Source organism: Rattus norvegicus, chromosome 6 (genome assembly GCF_021556685.1).
Source record: "Rattus norvegicus strain SHRSP/BbbUtx chromosome 6, alternate assembly SHRSP_T2T, whole genome shotgun sequence".
Lineage (NCBI taxonomy): Eukaryota > Metazoa > Chordata > Mammalia > Rodentia > Muridae > Rattus > Rattus norvegicus.
Genome location: NC_141539.1, coordinates 78,776,874 through 78,794,169, shown reverse-complemented (window position 1 = coordinate 78,794,169; position 17,296 = coordinate 78,776,874). Strand labels below are relative to the sequence as shown.

Here is a 17,296-nt window from a genome sequence, read left to right as displayed (position 1 = left end):
TCACTAGCTCAATGGTTGAGCACTTCCTGACCTTCCCACAGCTAGTACACACACCCCTCTGGTAAGCCTTAGTTAACAGTTTCTAGATCTATATTTTATCTTTGTTGCCTCAGACCCTATCAAGGGAGTGGCCACTTACCCTGATTCTTACGTGTTGGCTGGACCTTACGTCTTATCTCTCGGGCCCCCTGTCCTGGTGATTCTATCTGTTCTTCTTCCCCCTGAGTTCCTTGCCCACCAATCTAAAAGTCCCACCTCTGTCTCTTTGCCCAGCCGTTGGCTGTACAGCAATTCTTTATTACCAGTCAAAGCCAGGTGGTGGCAGGGATCCTCAGCATCTGGAAGCTTGGCTTTTGGGAGCCAAATTAAGACAGAGCATTAGAACAAATCCCTAACAGCCCTGTCCCAAATAAAAAATGGAGATTGATAGAGAAAGATACCCATTGTCAACCTCTGGCCCATACATGTACAGGTAAGCACACTTCATGTGCAGAAGAACAGATTAGAAACATACATTTAAATCAGCTACTGGTGCTTAAGGTATGTTTTTCATTGTATGCAAATGTAAATCACAAAAGAAATGAAAAGAAAAACAAATTTATATTTAAAAATGTTATTTCAGATATCTAGGAACAAGGCAAATTATTCATTAAAGTAAACCAGGACACTTGGGTAGCCATTTGAAGACATAGCTAGCTGTACATGCATGTATACATGAAATGAGACAGGTGCTGATGTAACAATGCACGCTGAAGAGCTGCACAGAGCAGCATCTGCAGCTCCCGAGAGACAGTGGAAGCCACAGGTAAAAAGGCCATCACGCAGCTTTCAAGGGCAAGCACTGGATGGACAACACCTGCAGTGGATACAATAAAGAACTGAAATTTATTAGAATACATAAGCATCCCAGAGGGAGACTGAGAACATTGACATGATTAAAATGTAATGTTTGCCATATAAAAACTTGAAAGCATTATTAAAGTATAAAAAACTATTTTTGGCCTTTTCTGAGTAAATAAAGTTGAGCATCCCTACCTAGAAAATCAAAAATGCTCTCAGTCCTAAAGCTTTTTTATTTTAAGCTTTGTTGATTATTGAAGGAACTCTGTGTATGGAAATGCCTACACTATTAAATGTGGATACATACAGAAGTGTCATAAAGGAGTTGGAGAGATGACACAGCAGTTAAGAACACTGGCTGCTCTTGCAAAGGACCCAAATTTGATTCTCAGACACACATGATGACTCACAGCTGTCTACCTCTAGTTTCAGCGTATCCAGAATCCTCTTCTGGCCTTCTGGGACACTGAATGCATATGGTGCACAGATATACATGCAGGGATAACATCTATATGCATAAAATAAAGGAATAAATACATCTCAAAATATTTCAAAATATCATGCAAATAACCTTTCATGTATGTAAAGGGATATGTAGGTCAGGTGCAATGGTGCATGCTGTAAGCTCAGGATGCTGGGTAAGAGAATCGTAAGTTTGAATGTGGTATACTACATTCAAGTTTCCTGTCCAGTATCCTGTGTAAATGAATTTCACAGTTAGATTTAGGTCTTATCCCCTGCCCCCAAGATATCTTCTTGCATATTTGCAAACATTAAAAAAACTTTAAAAATATGAAACCCTCAGGCTCTGGGCATTTCCAGAACAGTGAGATCATCCTGCATTTGAGAAGAAACCATCTGGTACTCATGATGAGTACATGATCATCCTGGTAGAGTCTAATGGAGAAATGTCGTGGGTTCTCGATCTGTTAGAATGATCAGAATCCACAGGGTTTTAGATGCTGAAACTTGTGTTCTACCAATACAGCATATAAATTGTCTGGTAGAGCTCTTCTGCTTTGTTAGTACTGACATCTTGTAGCCTTGCTTTCCTGGGCCATTCTGTGACATTTGTCTTTGAGGTTAAAATTATAATCTGTCCACTAAGTCAGAAAGTCTGGGGTTGAACATACTCTAAACATTGTTCAACAAATTTAGATACAAGGTAAAAGGTAAATCTCAAATGTGGTGAATATCTTAGAACCTTACATTACAGCTCAGGTGAGAATAAAATTGACTTAATTTTTTATTTGGAACTTTATAGAAATTTGAATTTCTGCTTTTATCAAGACCAACTTGTCTTAATATATAAAGTATTTAAGTCATCACTTAGCCATGACAAAGACTCAAAATATTCAGTAGTTTGAGAAAGATTTACTGTGACCCAGGTAGTGGTGATCCTGTCAGGACTCTGAGGCAGAAGGATTACATGTGTGAGATTAGCCTGGACTTCACAGAGAGATTGTCAGAAAAACCAAAACAAATAAGACAACACAAAGGAGAAAGACATTTATTGGAGTACTGAAACATTATATTATGTTTTATAAATAATATGCAATTATTATATGCCAAGTAAAAGCAAAATACCAGGGTTTTTAAATGTACAACTTGAATATTTTCAAGCCAGGCATGCTATACCTATAATTCCAGTACTCAGGAAACAGAGTCAGGCTAATGCTCAAATTCAAGACCAGTCTCATCTAAAAAGCAAAAAAGATAGTCAGAAGTAGATACTGAGTTCCTATCTCAAAAAAAGCTATATATATATATATATATATATGCTTATATATATTTCATATATATATGAAAACTTTAGACAAAATTGGTAAAAATAAAACAGATGTATCTACAGAGATGGTTCACTGTTAAGAGGTAATTATTGCTCTTACTGAATTTGGTTCCCTGCATCCACACCTCACATCAGGTGCTTGCAACTGCCTATATGTAACTCCAGCACCCACCTTCATATATGTACTACCCATAAAACATAAACACCTGATATTAAAAATAAAATAAATCTAAAAAGCACACTGAAATAGCTTTTAGTATTTAAACCCCGCGGAGACATTGTTGATATTTTGTGGAAAGGCAACCGGCTTGGTTTTTGTTAGGCTAAGCCTCATATAAGTGCATCTTAAAGCTTCTGTGAAGCCAAGGTGACTTTGAGCTCCTGAACCCTGAGGTGTCCTTCCCTGCAAACGCTGGGGTTACAGGCATGCATCACGGTACTCAGCTCATGATAAACTGTAATTAGTTTCTCTCTGGTATCTTTCTGATGAATTATTTAATGTAGAGACCAACTAACTACATAATGTGCATTTGAAAGACAATGTTTTTGGCTTAGTCTTTAGCAGCAGTAATAGTGGGCATAAGATATTGAACATATTGTATACAGTAGACTAATGTGTTGTCACTCTACCCTGTGTGTTTTTAATTAAGGCATCATCTTTTTCAACATATAACATAGCAGAGCAAGATTTTTCTTATTTCTTCCCTGATGATCCACCTACATTTATCTTCAGTCCTGCTAACAGACGAAGAGGAAGACCTCCCAAACGAATATCTTTTGGTCAGGTAGGTAAAAAAAGCCTAAACTACCCTTAGCTGTTAACGAGGCAATATCTGCAATCAGTGAAATGTTTAGCTCCTGTCACCCCTATAACCTGTAAGAAGGATACCCTTTTACTTCATAAGAATATTTGAGTGTGTGCTCCCTTGATGCTCAGCTCAGCATTGAGATTTATGACGTTTCCAGTGTGGATTCATGTTCACAGGAGGCAGATTTTATACCAAGGTAGGAATAAATATACAGGCAGTTATGAAGAAAAACAAGTGGGATGGAAAACTCAGGAAATTAGAATAACACTGAAGTATCCAGAGCAGTTCTGACTAGAGGGCTTTAAGAAAGGCCTGAATTAAGCACAAGAGTTGGCGGTTTGAGTAATAGCTCCCGTGAGACCATATATTGGAATGCTTAGTCACTGGGGAGTGGGCTTTGAGGTTACCAAAGCCTATACCAGACCCAGTGTGTCTGTACCTATGGATCAGGACGCCAGCGTCTGCCTGCATGCTGCCTGACGATAATGAACTAAGCCTCTGAAATGGTAAGCTAGTCCCAACTCACTGTTTTTTCTCACTGGTTGTCTTGTTCATGGTGTCTTTTCGCAGCAATGGAATAGAGGCTAAGCCATTCAGCCATAGGGCAAAAGGTGGGAGGAAACTTAAGACATGAACATAACCATGTTCATAAGGGACTCAGCATTAGTTTGCAGAATGTTCATCGTACACGTAGCAGGGCAGATCTAATGGGCTATGCAGGAGAATGTGTATTCTTGAGGCTGCAATTGTAAATCAAATGGTTCTAATATTCTTTCTCTAATAATATCAATTGGTTTATATAGTTACTAAATTACACTTTAGCCAAACAGTGGCGGCCTAAATCCAATCAAATAACAGTCTACTGCTGACTCAGGGTGTGTAATGAGAGACTTGGAATGCACCGTAAATCTGAGATTTTAGAGTAGAAAGAGAAGTGGCAGCGTTTATCTTTATTTGTTTTAGCAGTAAACAATTTTCCTTCATCAGATCATTGTCATCCCCCACAAGGACACCACGGGAGTGCCTGGAGGTGGGCAAACCAATAACCTATGCAGGTCTCAGAGCTGGAAGGAGCATACTTGGATTCTTCTGATCCTGGATTCTCCTTCCTTCTGCATTTTGTTTTCTCTTACCCTCCTTCTACACATGCTGGTTTGTTCTTTTCTTGACTAGAGGTTGCTGATGGCTATAGTGATTTGCAAACAAGTTTCCGTGCTTCTAGTAGCAGTTTGGTATAATTCAGAATTTATTGAAGAGTCTCAGGCATTTCCAGGCTCATGGTAAGCGTTTGCAGAAAGAGTCCCCTGTGTTATAAAAAGACTAAGTAGGGCAGATACTGTTTCTTCCTTGCTGAAAAGCATTCAGTGGAGACATCCAGCTGTTCCTTCTTGTGACCACACCCTTGTCCCCCTCTCAGAGCTCCTCTAGTCTGTATAGCTGAGAAGTACTTCTTCCAAATAACCTTCACCGCAGTGACCAATTAGTTACTGTTTTTTCCTAGCTCTAGTTTAGGTGTAATTATCTTTTTCAGCTGTTTTGAATTTCCACTTCCAAATTATCCAAATTTTAAGATTTGAAAGGTGTTAACATTGAACCTTAGCTGTTATAACCTTTCTCATATTTATTAAGATCTATCCAGCTTCCCTGATAAACTGTGCATGAGGGAAGGGACCAAGTCTGCCTTGTTTATCACTGTTATTTAGCACTGGCCTAGTGCTTACCAAGGACTTAGAGATTAAAATGACTTGTACATTCTGTTATATTACAGTGTGAAGTAATGAATGATTGTTAGAGAGCCAGCCAAGGTACAAGGCAGAGACAGGACAGTGGCAGCAACTCAGAGGCCATCTGAGCCTTGTCTACAGAAAGCTCGGGCCAGTAGGGAGCTTCAGAGCAAGAATACTGTCCCCAAAATAAAGTAAAAATCTGGCATTGCTTAATATTAACCATAAAAAATCCTTCTGACATGTTTGTCCTTCATATTTGATGTTTCCACCAACTAGATTATAAAGTAATCGTGAGCATTTATTATTTTTCTAGTGTATCATTTATTGCTCTTGATATACTACCAAAATATTGGATGTTTTTCTAGTTTATGTAAGTATGGAGATCACTATAATTAGAATTACTAATTTATCCATTTATACTTAGAACTCGTTTTAATATTTACAAAAAACTGTAATTGGTGTGGGTTTGTTTGTTTTGGTTTTGGTTTTGTTTTTTGCTGTGCTGGGCATTTGAACCCAACATCAAGACGCTTGTTTTCTAAGCAGGTACTCTACCACTGAGCTATAACTGCAGTTCTGGTGAGAGCTTTGGATGTTTTGTTTTTTCCTCACTAAGAAAACCTGGCCATCAGCTTATGTAGTCTCTGTGGTTTACCACTTTAGTTTCTTCATTTATTTTTTAGGAAGACAACATTGCTAGTAAGCAGACTATTGCAAGATGTCGGAGCAAGGCTATTAAAGAAAGAGACAAACTTTTGAAACAAGAAGAAATGAGGGCACTAGGTGAGTTTTAACATTCTCTCCAAACACTGTTTAAGGATAAGAATGAATACTTCTCTGGGCCCAAATGAGGAATATTTCTGAATGGTGTATTTCTCCTCACAGATTACGGTCATTTTTTTTCTGAATGACCCTTATTCATCTCTCCTAAATATATCATTCCCTAGTCGTCTGCTTAATTCTAGATTGAGGTAAAGTTGTTGTCAGGGTCTAGAAGCTGTATATGTTCTAGTGTCGATGGTTTCAAAAGCAGGATATGTTTGTCCTAGAGTGTGTAGGTCACTGTTTAGCCAGTTATCTACCTCAAGGAGTTGTGAGTCTCTGCTGATCTCATTTAACCTAAGTTTTTTTAAAGCCTCTTTTGTTAGATTTTTTTTTTTATAAGCTGAATTTCTGGTTTTGTGGACATAGTTTTAAATTTGGCCTCCCCACAGCTTTTGAAAAGGCCAAACTAAAACGAGAAAAAGCAGATGCTTTGGAAGCAAGAAAAAGAGAAAGAGAAGATAGAGAGAAAAAGAGGGAAGAATTGAAGAAAATTGTAGAAGAAGAACGACTCAAGAAAAAAGAAGAAAAAGAGAGACTTAAAATAGAAAGAGAAAAGGTATTCAGTATATTAAATATTCAGTAAATATATATGTATGTATAGTTGTGGTTCTTACATATTTAAATGCACTGCTAATTCTTTAAATTCTTTTACCATTTTCATTGACATTTTTGAGCCTACATAGAACACAGATAAAAAATTAATCTCCCCAGGGGACTCAGGGGTTAAGAGTGTAGGCTCCTCTTCCAGAGGTCCTGAGTTCAATCCCCAACAACCACATGGTGGCTCACAACCATCTGTATTGGGATCCGATGCCCTCTTCTAGTGAGCAGGCATATATGCAGGCAAAATTTACACATAGTAAATGAATACATGAATAAATCTTTAAAGAAATGAATCTCCCTTTTGCTTTAGAAAATTTAATTACTACTTTAAGGTTCAATATATCTGTATTCTCTTAGACTTCACTCAATTTAAAATGCAGCTCCATGTTAAGAGCACTGGCTGCTCTTCCAGAAGACCTGAGTTCAGTTCTTACCACCCACATGGCAGCTCACAGCAACTATAACTTCAGCTCTAGAGGGTCTGCCATCCTCTTCTGGCCTCCACTAGCATCAGACATGCATCAGACATGCATCAGACATGCATCAGACATGCATGTGGTGCTGAGACACACAGAGGCAAAACATCCATACACATTAAATAAATCAATCTTTAAGTCGGTGCACTGGAGAGATGGATTAGTAGTTAAGAGAGCACTTGCTGTTCTTTTTTTTAAAGTGATTTATTTGTTTTCATTTTAAGTGTGTTGGTGTTTTGCCTGTATATGTCTGTGTGAGAGTATCTGATCCTCTGGGACTGGACACTTGTGGCTGCCATGTGGGTGCTGGGAATTAACCCAGGTCTTCTGAGAACAGCTACTGCTCTTAATTCTGAGGCATCTCTCCAACCTTAGGGTTTTTTGTTGTCCTTTTCCTTTTTCTCTTTCTGTTTTTATTTTTTTAAAGGCAGGGTTTCTCTGTGTAGTCCTGGCTGTCCTGGAACTCATCCTGTAGACTCATTCTGCACACTGGCCTCTGACTCACATATCTGCCTGCCGGGTGCCGGGTGCCCAGAGCACTTGCTGTTGTACAGAGTTCTTGATCTTGGTTTCTATAACCCATGTTGGGCTGCTCACAACTCAACTCCAGTTCCAGGGAATCTGATGCTCTCTCTGTTCTGGCGTCTGTGGGCACTGCCCACATGAGATATACAAATAAGCAGGCACATGCACATAATTTTTTAAAAATTTTTTGAAAGTTACAAGGTGGAACATGAGTGAATTCTAGTGATCTCTACACCCCACACACACACGTAGACCATACGCACTCAATACATAAATTGAGTAAACAAGCAAACAATACTTTGATTCATTTATTTCTAGTCTTCATTTTTGGCCTTAAAAACGAAAGACAGATCTGGAGAGATGGTCTGGTTGATTGAGGGTACTGGCTGCTCTTGCAGAGGACCCAGGTTTGATCCCAGCACCCACAAAGCCACCATCTTCATGGACCCCAGTCCCATGGGATTCTTTGTTTTTAATTGAGACAGGTTCTGGTATAACCTAGGCTGGCCCCACATTTGCTCTGTATAGCCAAGGATGACCTTACATTCTTGTCAGTACCTTTCAGGTATTGGAATTACAAGTATATGCCACCAAGCCTCCTTTTATACTGTGTTGAAGATCAGTCTCGACTGTTGAACAAGCACCGTACCAGCTGAGCTACCTAGCGTCAGTGTTTATTAACAGTTCTTGGGTGATGTTAATATTGATTGATAAATTTCTTCTGACCCTGCTTGCTAGGAAAGAGAGAAATTACGTGAAGAAAAACGAAAATATATGGAATACTTAAAGCAGTGGAGTAAACCCAGAGAAGACATGGAATGTGACGACCTTAAGGTATGAACGTGCTGTGCCTGACACAGATGTGTTTAACTTGTCTTACTTGACTTTGCTGATAGAATGGTTGGTTGGGCTGGGCATGGTGACACTTGCATTTAATCCAGCAGTTGGTAGGTAGAGACAGGTAGATGGATCTCGTGTGATTGAGGCCATCCTAGTCTACAAACTGAGGACCTATCTCAAAAAAAAAAAAAAACCTTGGGGGTGGGGTGGGGTTATTTTTCCTTTGTGGGGGCAGTGAGAAAGGTCTTACTGTGTAGACCAGGCAGCCTGGCTCCCGTTCATCTGTGCCACCCTTCTGAGTGTTGGGACCACAAGTCTATGGTAGACACCTTGCTGAGTTTGTTTCCTGATAGAAGTACATCTTCCTCATTTAACTAGAAGGAAACAGCCATGTATATATAGAAGGTGTTCTTACCTTTCCAGGGCTGCATTGTTACTGTGGTAGTGGTTATTCTGCCAAAATAATTGATCAGTCTTTATGATACCTGGCATCCAATAACCGTGTAGCCAGGCATGCATTTAGGTTTATTTGAGTTAAAAGAATAAGGATTTCATTTACTTCTGGAAATAATCTAAAGTATCTAAACCTTTTGACATTACATGTACTATTTAACCTTGCAGGAACTTCCAGAACCAACTCCGGTGAAAACCAGACTACCTCCTGAAGTCTTCGGTGATGCTCTGATGGTTTTGGAGTTCCTTAATGCATTTGGGGAACTTTTTGATCTTCAAGATGAGTTTCCTGAAGGAGTAACCTTAGGCAAGTACTCAAGTTACCTGTTGCTTCGTGCCAGTTTACTCTGACATAGTGTGGTGCTTGATATCTAGTGTCTCAGTCAGGGTCTCTATTGCATGGTGGGGGGGGGGGGTTACGTTGCCTACACTTCCATACCAGCCCATCAAGGAGTGAGGGCAGGAACTCAGGCAGCAATCTGGAGACAGGAGCTAGAGCAGAGGCCTTGGGGAAGTGCTTCCTGCTTATCCTGCTTATCTTGCTTATCCTGCATTTTCATACCATCCAGGCGCACATGCCTGTGGGTGGCAACACTCCCAGTGATCTGGGCACTCCCACATCAACCATTAGTCAGGAAAGTACCCTGTGGACATAACTACAGGCCATGTTATGGAAGAAAGCATTCTCTCAGTTAAGATTCCCTCTTTCCTGTGTGGTCTAGTTTTGTGTCAAGTTAACAAAAAAAAAAATTGGCACACTAAAGATGTACAGGAAACACACACATGCACATGCACACACACATTCCATGAAAGCAGATGGGATACAATATAGAGCCAGAAAAGGACCAGCTAAAGGGGGAAAAAAAGGAAGATAATCAAGAATGGTAGGGAGGTGAAATGCAAACACACAATTATATATGTGCATGAAAATGTCATTAAGAAACATAGTCTTGTATGTTTACTAAATAAATTAGCAAAAAATAATAAACATAAAAATATTTTTTTTAAAGTAAGTGACCTCTCATAGGGTCATTGGACATCTCTTTTGGAGTCTCCCATATGGCAGCAGTCCAAGAATGACTAGACTGAGATCTTATGAAGCTGTGACTGGCTAGTTGTTTTCATGGCTTTTTCATGCACGTTTCCGTCTCCTCCATGTGACTTCCACTAGGAAGCAGAACTGTCACTGTTAGGCTTGTATAGCCTCACCTTGCTACCGGCCCTCGTAAGAAGTTATAGATCCACTTCATGAGTGAGGAATGCCATGTGAGAACTTAGAGACAAATAGTTTCTACTTCTAATTTATAATTCATTTACGTGCAGGTTTACAAACTTTGTACAAATATTTATAATAGAGTTCAATATGAGGCGGAATTTGAATCAAACTTTAATTTTTATCCAGTAAAGTTTTAAGCTGCATGTAGAAGCCTCTGAGACAGATTTCATTGTCATTCTTGTTTTAACAAGGGAGTACATTGACCAATAGGGCTGGGGGTAGGTTTACGGCATGAAACGCTAATGCCTTATGAATCAAGAGCATCTAAACAATTTTACTTGAACATTTTAATAGCTACACAATGTTAGCATTAAAACCTAGTAGTGACAATTACCTTTCCTGGGCATTGTTTGGTAAGCAACATCCCACATAGCTCTCATGAAAAGTGCAACACTAATAATCAATTGTGTGCTTTATAGGGTTTTTTATTTATTTTGATTTTTGAGGCAGTCTTACTGTATAGCTCTGGCTGACCCAGAACTTGCTATGTAGACTGGTAGAACACTCTGCCTTCCTCATCACTTCCTGTAAAACTATATTTTTAAATGTAGCTAAATTGTGCCTCAACTTTAAACTTTGACTGTCTTTAGTACACTGACTTTGGCTTATTTTTCTCTGTGTTGAAATCCTAATGTATTTGGTTTAGATAAGATGTGGATCTACTTTCATAAACAGGCACTTGAGAGAGCAGTCGCACAGGCTCATGTTGATTGAATGTTTATTATTTTCCAATGGAGTTGTTTCTTCAGTCATGACAGAACTTTAAATTCCTTTTAAACGTTTTATTCACAGAAGTGTTAGAGGAAGCTCTTGTAGGAAATGACAGTGAAGGCCCACTGTGTGAATTGCTTTTTTTCTTCCTGACTGCAATCTTCCAGGCGATGGCTGAAGAAGAGGAGGAAGTAGCCAAAGAGCAGATAACTGATGCTGACACCAAAGGTCAGAGTTCAACACCATTGCTGATTGAGCTAGCAGCTTTGTAGTAAAACTGGGTTTTGATGTGTTGTTTCAAAACTCACTTTTCTTTTGCAGTTAGAAAATATAGGTATTTAGTTTACTTGATGCTAAGTCATATTATGCTAACAACATATTATCAGATATCTGTAAAAACTTAATATCGGTATGACCTGTTTCTGACAACTTTTGAGACATTTTCCCTGAGCTGTCTTCCTTTTGTTTCTTTATATTTTCCCTTTAATTTAGAAGCATATCACTGTCTGGTATGTGAAATGCCAAGAAATTCTGCTAAACAGCCTTTCCCTCTACCTTTCATTAGGAAAACTTGAATTCTTATTACTACTTTCAACTAAAATACTATTGCTGGTTTTATTGTAGATATGATACTTTTTATACTAACATTTAGGATATTTTTTTTTTTTAGTTCTTTTTTTCGGAGCTGGGGACCGATAGGATATTTTTTTATCTGGATAGTTTTAGAAACTTTGTTCTTTAAATTCCATGTTCTTAAATATCCACGGTCAGCATACAATATGTTAACGTAGCAAAAATTTCTTGGCGAACCCTTTAGAAAACGTCTACACTTGTGCTCACTAGTCCTTCGAGCACTGGACTTGTTCCAGCTATCTCACGGTCTTCATTCTCTGATGTGCCTTTCTTTCATCCTTTGTTAATAAACTTTGTGTCTGTCATTTAGAAACTGTGTGGAAATGCTTACCACTCCCAGCACCTCAGAAAGCTGGGTATGGGAGAACACACCATACATAATTCCAGCACTTGGGAGATAGAGGCAGGAGGATCAGAAGCTCAGGGTCATCCTCAGCAATACACTGAGTTCAAGTCCAGCCTTGGATACATGAGACTTCTCCAACAAGACAATACGCTCGCTGTTTTGTTTTACCTCCTATAGTCAGAGGAAATGCTGATTTATGTTATTGATTATTGATGTGATTGTGGACTAGGAGCTTGATTAAATAGCACTTCAGTCTGTTATATAAAAAAGGAAATCATGCTGGAGACATCTCGACAGCAGAGTTAGGACACGCACATGGAATTTCTCCAATCCCGTAGTTTTTGGCCTTAAGTAGTTTGAGTTCTGTTCATAGTTCCTGGATCAATAAGAATGATAAATCTGTGTCTCATGCTGTCTGCTTTCTGATTTTATAGTCTGAGTTGAAGTGAAATGTACTCTCCAGCCTAAGTGCTGGTCACCGTAGGTTCCACAGCAAGGCTGTTTAAGACATTAAGCTCTGTTTAGTTCCACTTATAAAACAGATAAGGATTGCCATTTTGAAAGCTCTAGTGCGAAAAGAAAAGAGGGTCCAGCAAGACAGCTTAGCAGATGGGAACACTGCAGTCCTGGTGACTAGTGTTGGGTCCCTAGAGCCCACAGTATAAGCAGAACCAGTGTCAGAAGGAGCTGTTGTCCTCTGACCTCTACATGTGTGTCTGCACACACACACACACACACACAGGCATGCACAAGCATGTAATAATAAGTACAATGATTTTTTTTTAAAAAAAGAATGAAAAGAAACTTGAGTGAGAAAATCAGTTAATGCAAAGAAAAAACTTAGAAAGCTGTTGGTGTTTTGTGTTACCAGTTTTTTTTTTCTAGTCAGGATTTGCTTGATCTGTACTTTCTATATTTCTGTTCTTATATAGAACAATCTCAAATATAAAAATAAAGAACCAATCTCTATATAAATGCTTGCTACAAAATAAAGGTTCTATATGGCTCAGTGATGGCAACTACCACAGGAATAACTTTTTTCTTCCCACCTCAATAACAAAAGTTTTCTACAGTCTTTTAAAAACAGTAAGATAGGATTGATTTTTTTTTTTTTAGTTCTACTTTGACTGGTTTTATTTTCCATGTAAAGAAACATATGTCGCTAAAAGAATTGTGGCTAATAAGAAGGTAATGGTAGTCTGGAGAGATGGCTCAGTGGTTAAGAGCACTGACTGCTCTTCCAGAGATTCCAAGCTCAATCCCCAGCAACCACATGGTGGCTCACAACCATCTGTAATGGGATCAGATACCCTCTTCTGGTGTGTCTGAAGACAGCGACAGTGTACTTACAACAAATAAATAAATCTTAAGAAAATATAGAACACATACACACAATTTTTTTAAAAAAGTAATGGAACACAAATTTAGGCAATCTGCACTATAATAACCCTATAATAACTATATTATCTCAAAATAGGTAACGAAGTTAAAAAGCTAATTATTTGTTTTCTTAGCATTGCCCATATCTAATTTCATTAGCCCTTGGGATCCCTGTTTTGTTTCAAATCTTAGAAATTTTGTCAGTTTTAAAAATCTTGTACTAACCATATCAGTTATTCCTGCCTTTAGTTTTTTCTTGTTAGTGCTGCTGCTAGTTCAGGATAGGATCTCTCCATGTTGGCCTTGAACTTGCAATAAAGCTGAGGTTGACCTTGAACTCCTACCTTCTTTCTCCATGTTCTAAATGCTGGAATCACAATCATGTTCTACCATAACCAGTTTCCTGTCTTTATTTTTATACAATGAACCTAAAATTCTTTGAAGAACAAGAGCATCTTCCTTAAATGGAACAGTTTTGAGCTTTTTTTTTTCTTTCTGGGATATCATTACTGACTGTTGTAATTGTGTGTACAATTTATACATTAAAATGATGTAATAAAGCCAGGCTTGGTGGCACAGGCCTTTAATCCTACTGCTTGTAACAATAAGTACACATATGTAATAATAAGGGAGGCAGAACAGGAGCATCCACGAGTTTGAGACTGGCCTGGTCTATATAGAGAGACCCTGTCACACAACAGAACAAAACTCTAATAAATGTAACTGTTTCATACAGTTATATGGGATCCAGTTCAGCCACGCTCTCTTGTAAGAAGGGACCCAGGGAATACTGAGAAAATTCTAAAGAGGTAATTGTAATTCTCTAGAGTGCCATATGGTAGATAAGGCAGTTTAGGAATACATATTATGAGATGAAGAGACGGGTCAGCAGCTCTGAGCACTGGCTGCTCTTGCAGAGGACCGTGGTCTGAATTGCAGCCCCCACACAGAAGCTAACAACTCTCTTTCACTCCTATTCCAGAGGATCTGATATCCCCTTCTAGTGTTCCTCAGCACCTACATATACATGGTTCACAGATATACGATAAGGCGACCACACACATGTAATTTTTTAATGTAAAAGAATAGTATTTTAACATGTCATTTCATGTAAGACTATAGAAACAATCAGTCCGTTATTGGTTCATTTTTTTTTTTTAATTCTTTTTTTTTCCGGAGCTGGGGACCGAACCCAGGGCCTTGCGCTTGCTAGGCAAGCGCTCTACCACTGAGCTAAATCCCCAACCTGTTGGTTCATTTCTTAAGGCCTCTGTTGCCTTTGTTCTAAAATGCTGATTTCCTCCTGATGGTAGAGGTTGGTCGCGATACTGTCTACTGAGGAAGAGATGTAGCACACTTGTATGGCTGTGTCTAGGAGTGTGGGTAATCATCATGCATGTTAAATGTGTTGTGGCTTTATATGTAAATTGAAAGTGTGAAATTTTAGCTCTAGTATTTGCCTTTTACTTGAGTTAGGCCTGGCAGGCATGACTTCAGCATTTACAAAAAATTGAATCAGGTAACTTCTAGGTATTTCTGTTTATGTTTTTTTGTATCTTAACATCATCAGCAGTTGTGATCAGACTTGACCCCAGAGCTGCCTTTTCCTTGGAAAAGTTACTCACTTTAGTTTCTAAGGTTCCTTTTGTCAACCTGGAAATTTTGCTAATTGAATCGTGTTAGAACAATTTGGAGGCACAGATCCAGATTAGCCTGAGGTCCTTGCTGGTGCAGGAGAGGTGACAAGATGGGTGAACAGAAGTCTCTTCTTCTCACTCATTTTAAACACAGGCTTTTCTTATGTTGGGCTTCTAATAAATATTTGGAGAACTTACAGATTGCTTATCCAAAGTCACCCCTTTAGGAAAACTAAAGTCCAGATGAACTGATTGGTCTAAAGAATGTGTACTAGTTACTGGCAGTGCTAAACCAGAACATGACCTGTTGATTAGAATAACCTGTAAACACTGTACCCTAATACAGCCAGCACGTTGGTTTGTTTGGGTTTGTTTCTGGAAACATGAGGGGTACAGGTGGCACTTGAGTTTTATCTGTGTGTTACAACTGGGAAGAGTTGTTTATATGATGGATGCTTATACTGCTTTATACCAGTAGATTTGCTGTTTTGATCTACTGTAACTTAAACAATTTTCAAAGCTAAAGCCATTCTCTTAGAAAATGAAGGGAAATCCTCCCCTACTTCTTAGACTGAAGATTTTGAAAGTGAGGAACTGTTAATGAAAAGCATGAGTCACTGAAGCTGTGCAGGCTTTAAAGCTCTTCTGGAGGTTCAGTGATAAACAGCCTGTGCTGTGTCATGGTTCAGTCTGAATCTGTTTATTAGATTGGGTATCTTTACTCAATTTTCAAAGCAGACTTTTCAAGTTACATTAAATGGGTGATTTGTTTTAATTCTAAAATACATTTTGCCATTTTTGGAATATGTAAGTGCATCTTTCTGGTAATTTGGAAATTGTCTCGTGTGCTCTGTAGGGAAATGGTAGTGTACAGTCTAGGATCTGTTGCTTTGGTGGAGACCAAGAGAATGTGAATAATGCTGTGCTGGGTGTTGGTTCTTCTGAGGTCCCTGAATGTTAAGCTGTTTTGTTGATCTTTTAAAGGGGCATTCTTCCCAAATATTCTTGCACTAGAATAAAGTGTTTATTTCCTTAAAGATCTAACAGAGGCTTTGGATGAGGACGCAGACCCCACAAAATCTGCACTGTCTGCAGTTGCAGCCTTGGCCGCTGCATGGCCACAGTTACACCAGGGTATGTGTGGGCTTTGTTTTGTTGTTATTTGGCATTTTATTTTAATTTATAAAGGTACATTTACATTGCTGAGTAGTCATTGTTTGTTTTCTAAATGTCTGTTTCATTTTTAACAATATAGGCTGCAGTTTGAAAAGCTTGGATCTTGATAGCTGCACTCTTTCTGAAATCCTCAGACTGCACATCTTAGCTTCAGGTGCTGATGTGACATCAGCAAATGCAAAGTACCGGTACCAGAAACGAGGAGGATTCGATGCCACAGATGATGCCTGCATGGAGCTTCGACTGAGCAATCCCAGTCTGGTGAAAAAACTGTCCAGCACTGCTGTGTATGATTTGACACCAGGTAAACGGCAAGATGGAATTTTTTTTAACCTACTTACTTCCTATTCATCTCTCTTATCCAGAAAACTAACAAGCCAACAAGAAACTCCACACGATAAATCTGTTATTAAAGAAATTAAGAAAGAGCATTCATTATTGTTAGAGTCATGTGGTTGGTTGATTGGTGTGGTTTTGGTTTGTTTATTTGTTTTGAGGCAGGGTCTCACTGTCTCTGACCTGGAACTCACTGTGTAGACCAAGCTGGCCTTAAACTCACAATGATTTGCTGGCCTCTGCCTCTGCCTCTGTCTCTGCCTCCCAAATGCTGGCAGTAAACAATTGTAGCACCATACCTACTACTCCTTGTTCTTCAGTAGACACTTTATCATTGAGTTAAAATTGTCAAATGCTGTTCCTTTTTCCTCATTGATAACACAGAAATTATCCATTTTGGCAGGAGAAAAAATGAAGATACTTCATGCTCTCTGTGGGAAGCTACTGACCCTAGTTTCTACTAGGGATTTCATTGAAGATTATGTTGATGTATTGCGACAGGCCAAGCAGGAGTTCCGAGAGCTCAAAGCAGAACAACACCGTAAAGAGAGAGAAGCCACAGCTGCTCGGTAAGCACTGCTCACTCTCTTATTCACTGTTTAAAGTTAGCATCGCCAGCTGTGTTTCAGAGAGTGCAAGGTGCGTTTTCCCAGCATGGCTTGTAACAGAATTCCATGCACTGTCTTTAGCTTAACAAAGGCAAGGTGCTCAGTGAAGTGTGTCTGTATTAGATGGACTTTTATTTGACTTTCAGAATACGCAGAAGGAAGGAAGAAAAACTTAAGGAACAAGAACAGAAAATGAAAGAGAAACAAGAGAAACTGAAGGAGGATGAACAGAGAACTTCAGCTGCAGATCTAGGGTATGGTTTGAATTTCACTCCCCATGTGTCTTCATCTATTCACTTCAAATAC

At 38.9% G+C, this 17,296-nt stretch overlaps 1 protein-coding gene across 6 annotated transcripts in view; it reads left to right on the top strand.

Moving 5' to 3' along the window:
- Baz1a (bromodomain adjacent to zinc finger domain, 1A) overlaps positions 1-17,296 on the top strand; it is a 93,176-nt gene that overhangs the window by 48,008 nt on the left and 27,872 nt on the right. For 3 of the 6 annotated variants that reach the window (XM_087553196.1, XM_087553200.1, NM_001170568.2), the window contains 10 exon segments: positions 3,280-3,414; positions 5,849-5,948; positions 6,380-6,546; positions 8,333-8,428; positions 9,056-9,194; positions 10,956-11,102; positions 15,909-16,004; positions 16,126-16,350; positions 16,786-16,951; positions 17,137-17,244. In XM_087553196.1, coding sequence (XP_087409322.1) covers positions 3,280-3,414; positions 5,849-5,948; positions 6,380-6,546; positions 8,333-8,428; positions 9,056-9,194; positions 10,956-11,102; positions 15,909-16,004; positions 16,126-16,350; positions 16,786-16,951; positions 17,137-17,244 — 1,379 coding nt within the window. 6 annotated transcript variants of the gene reach the window in all.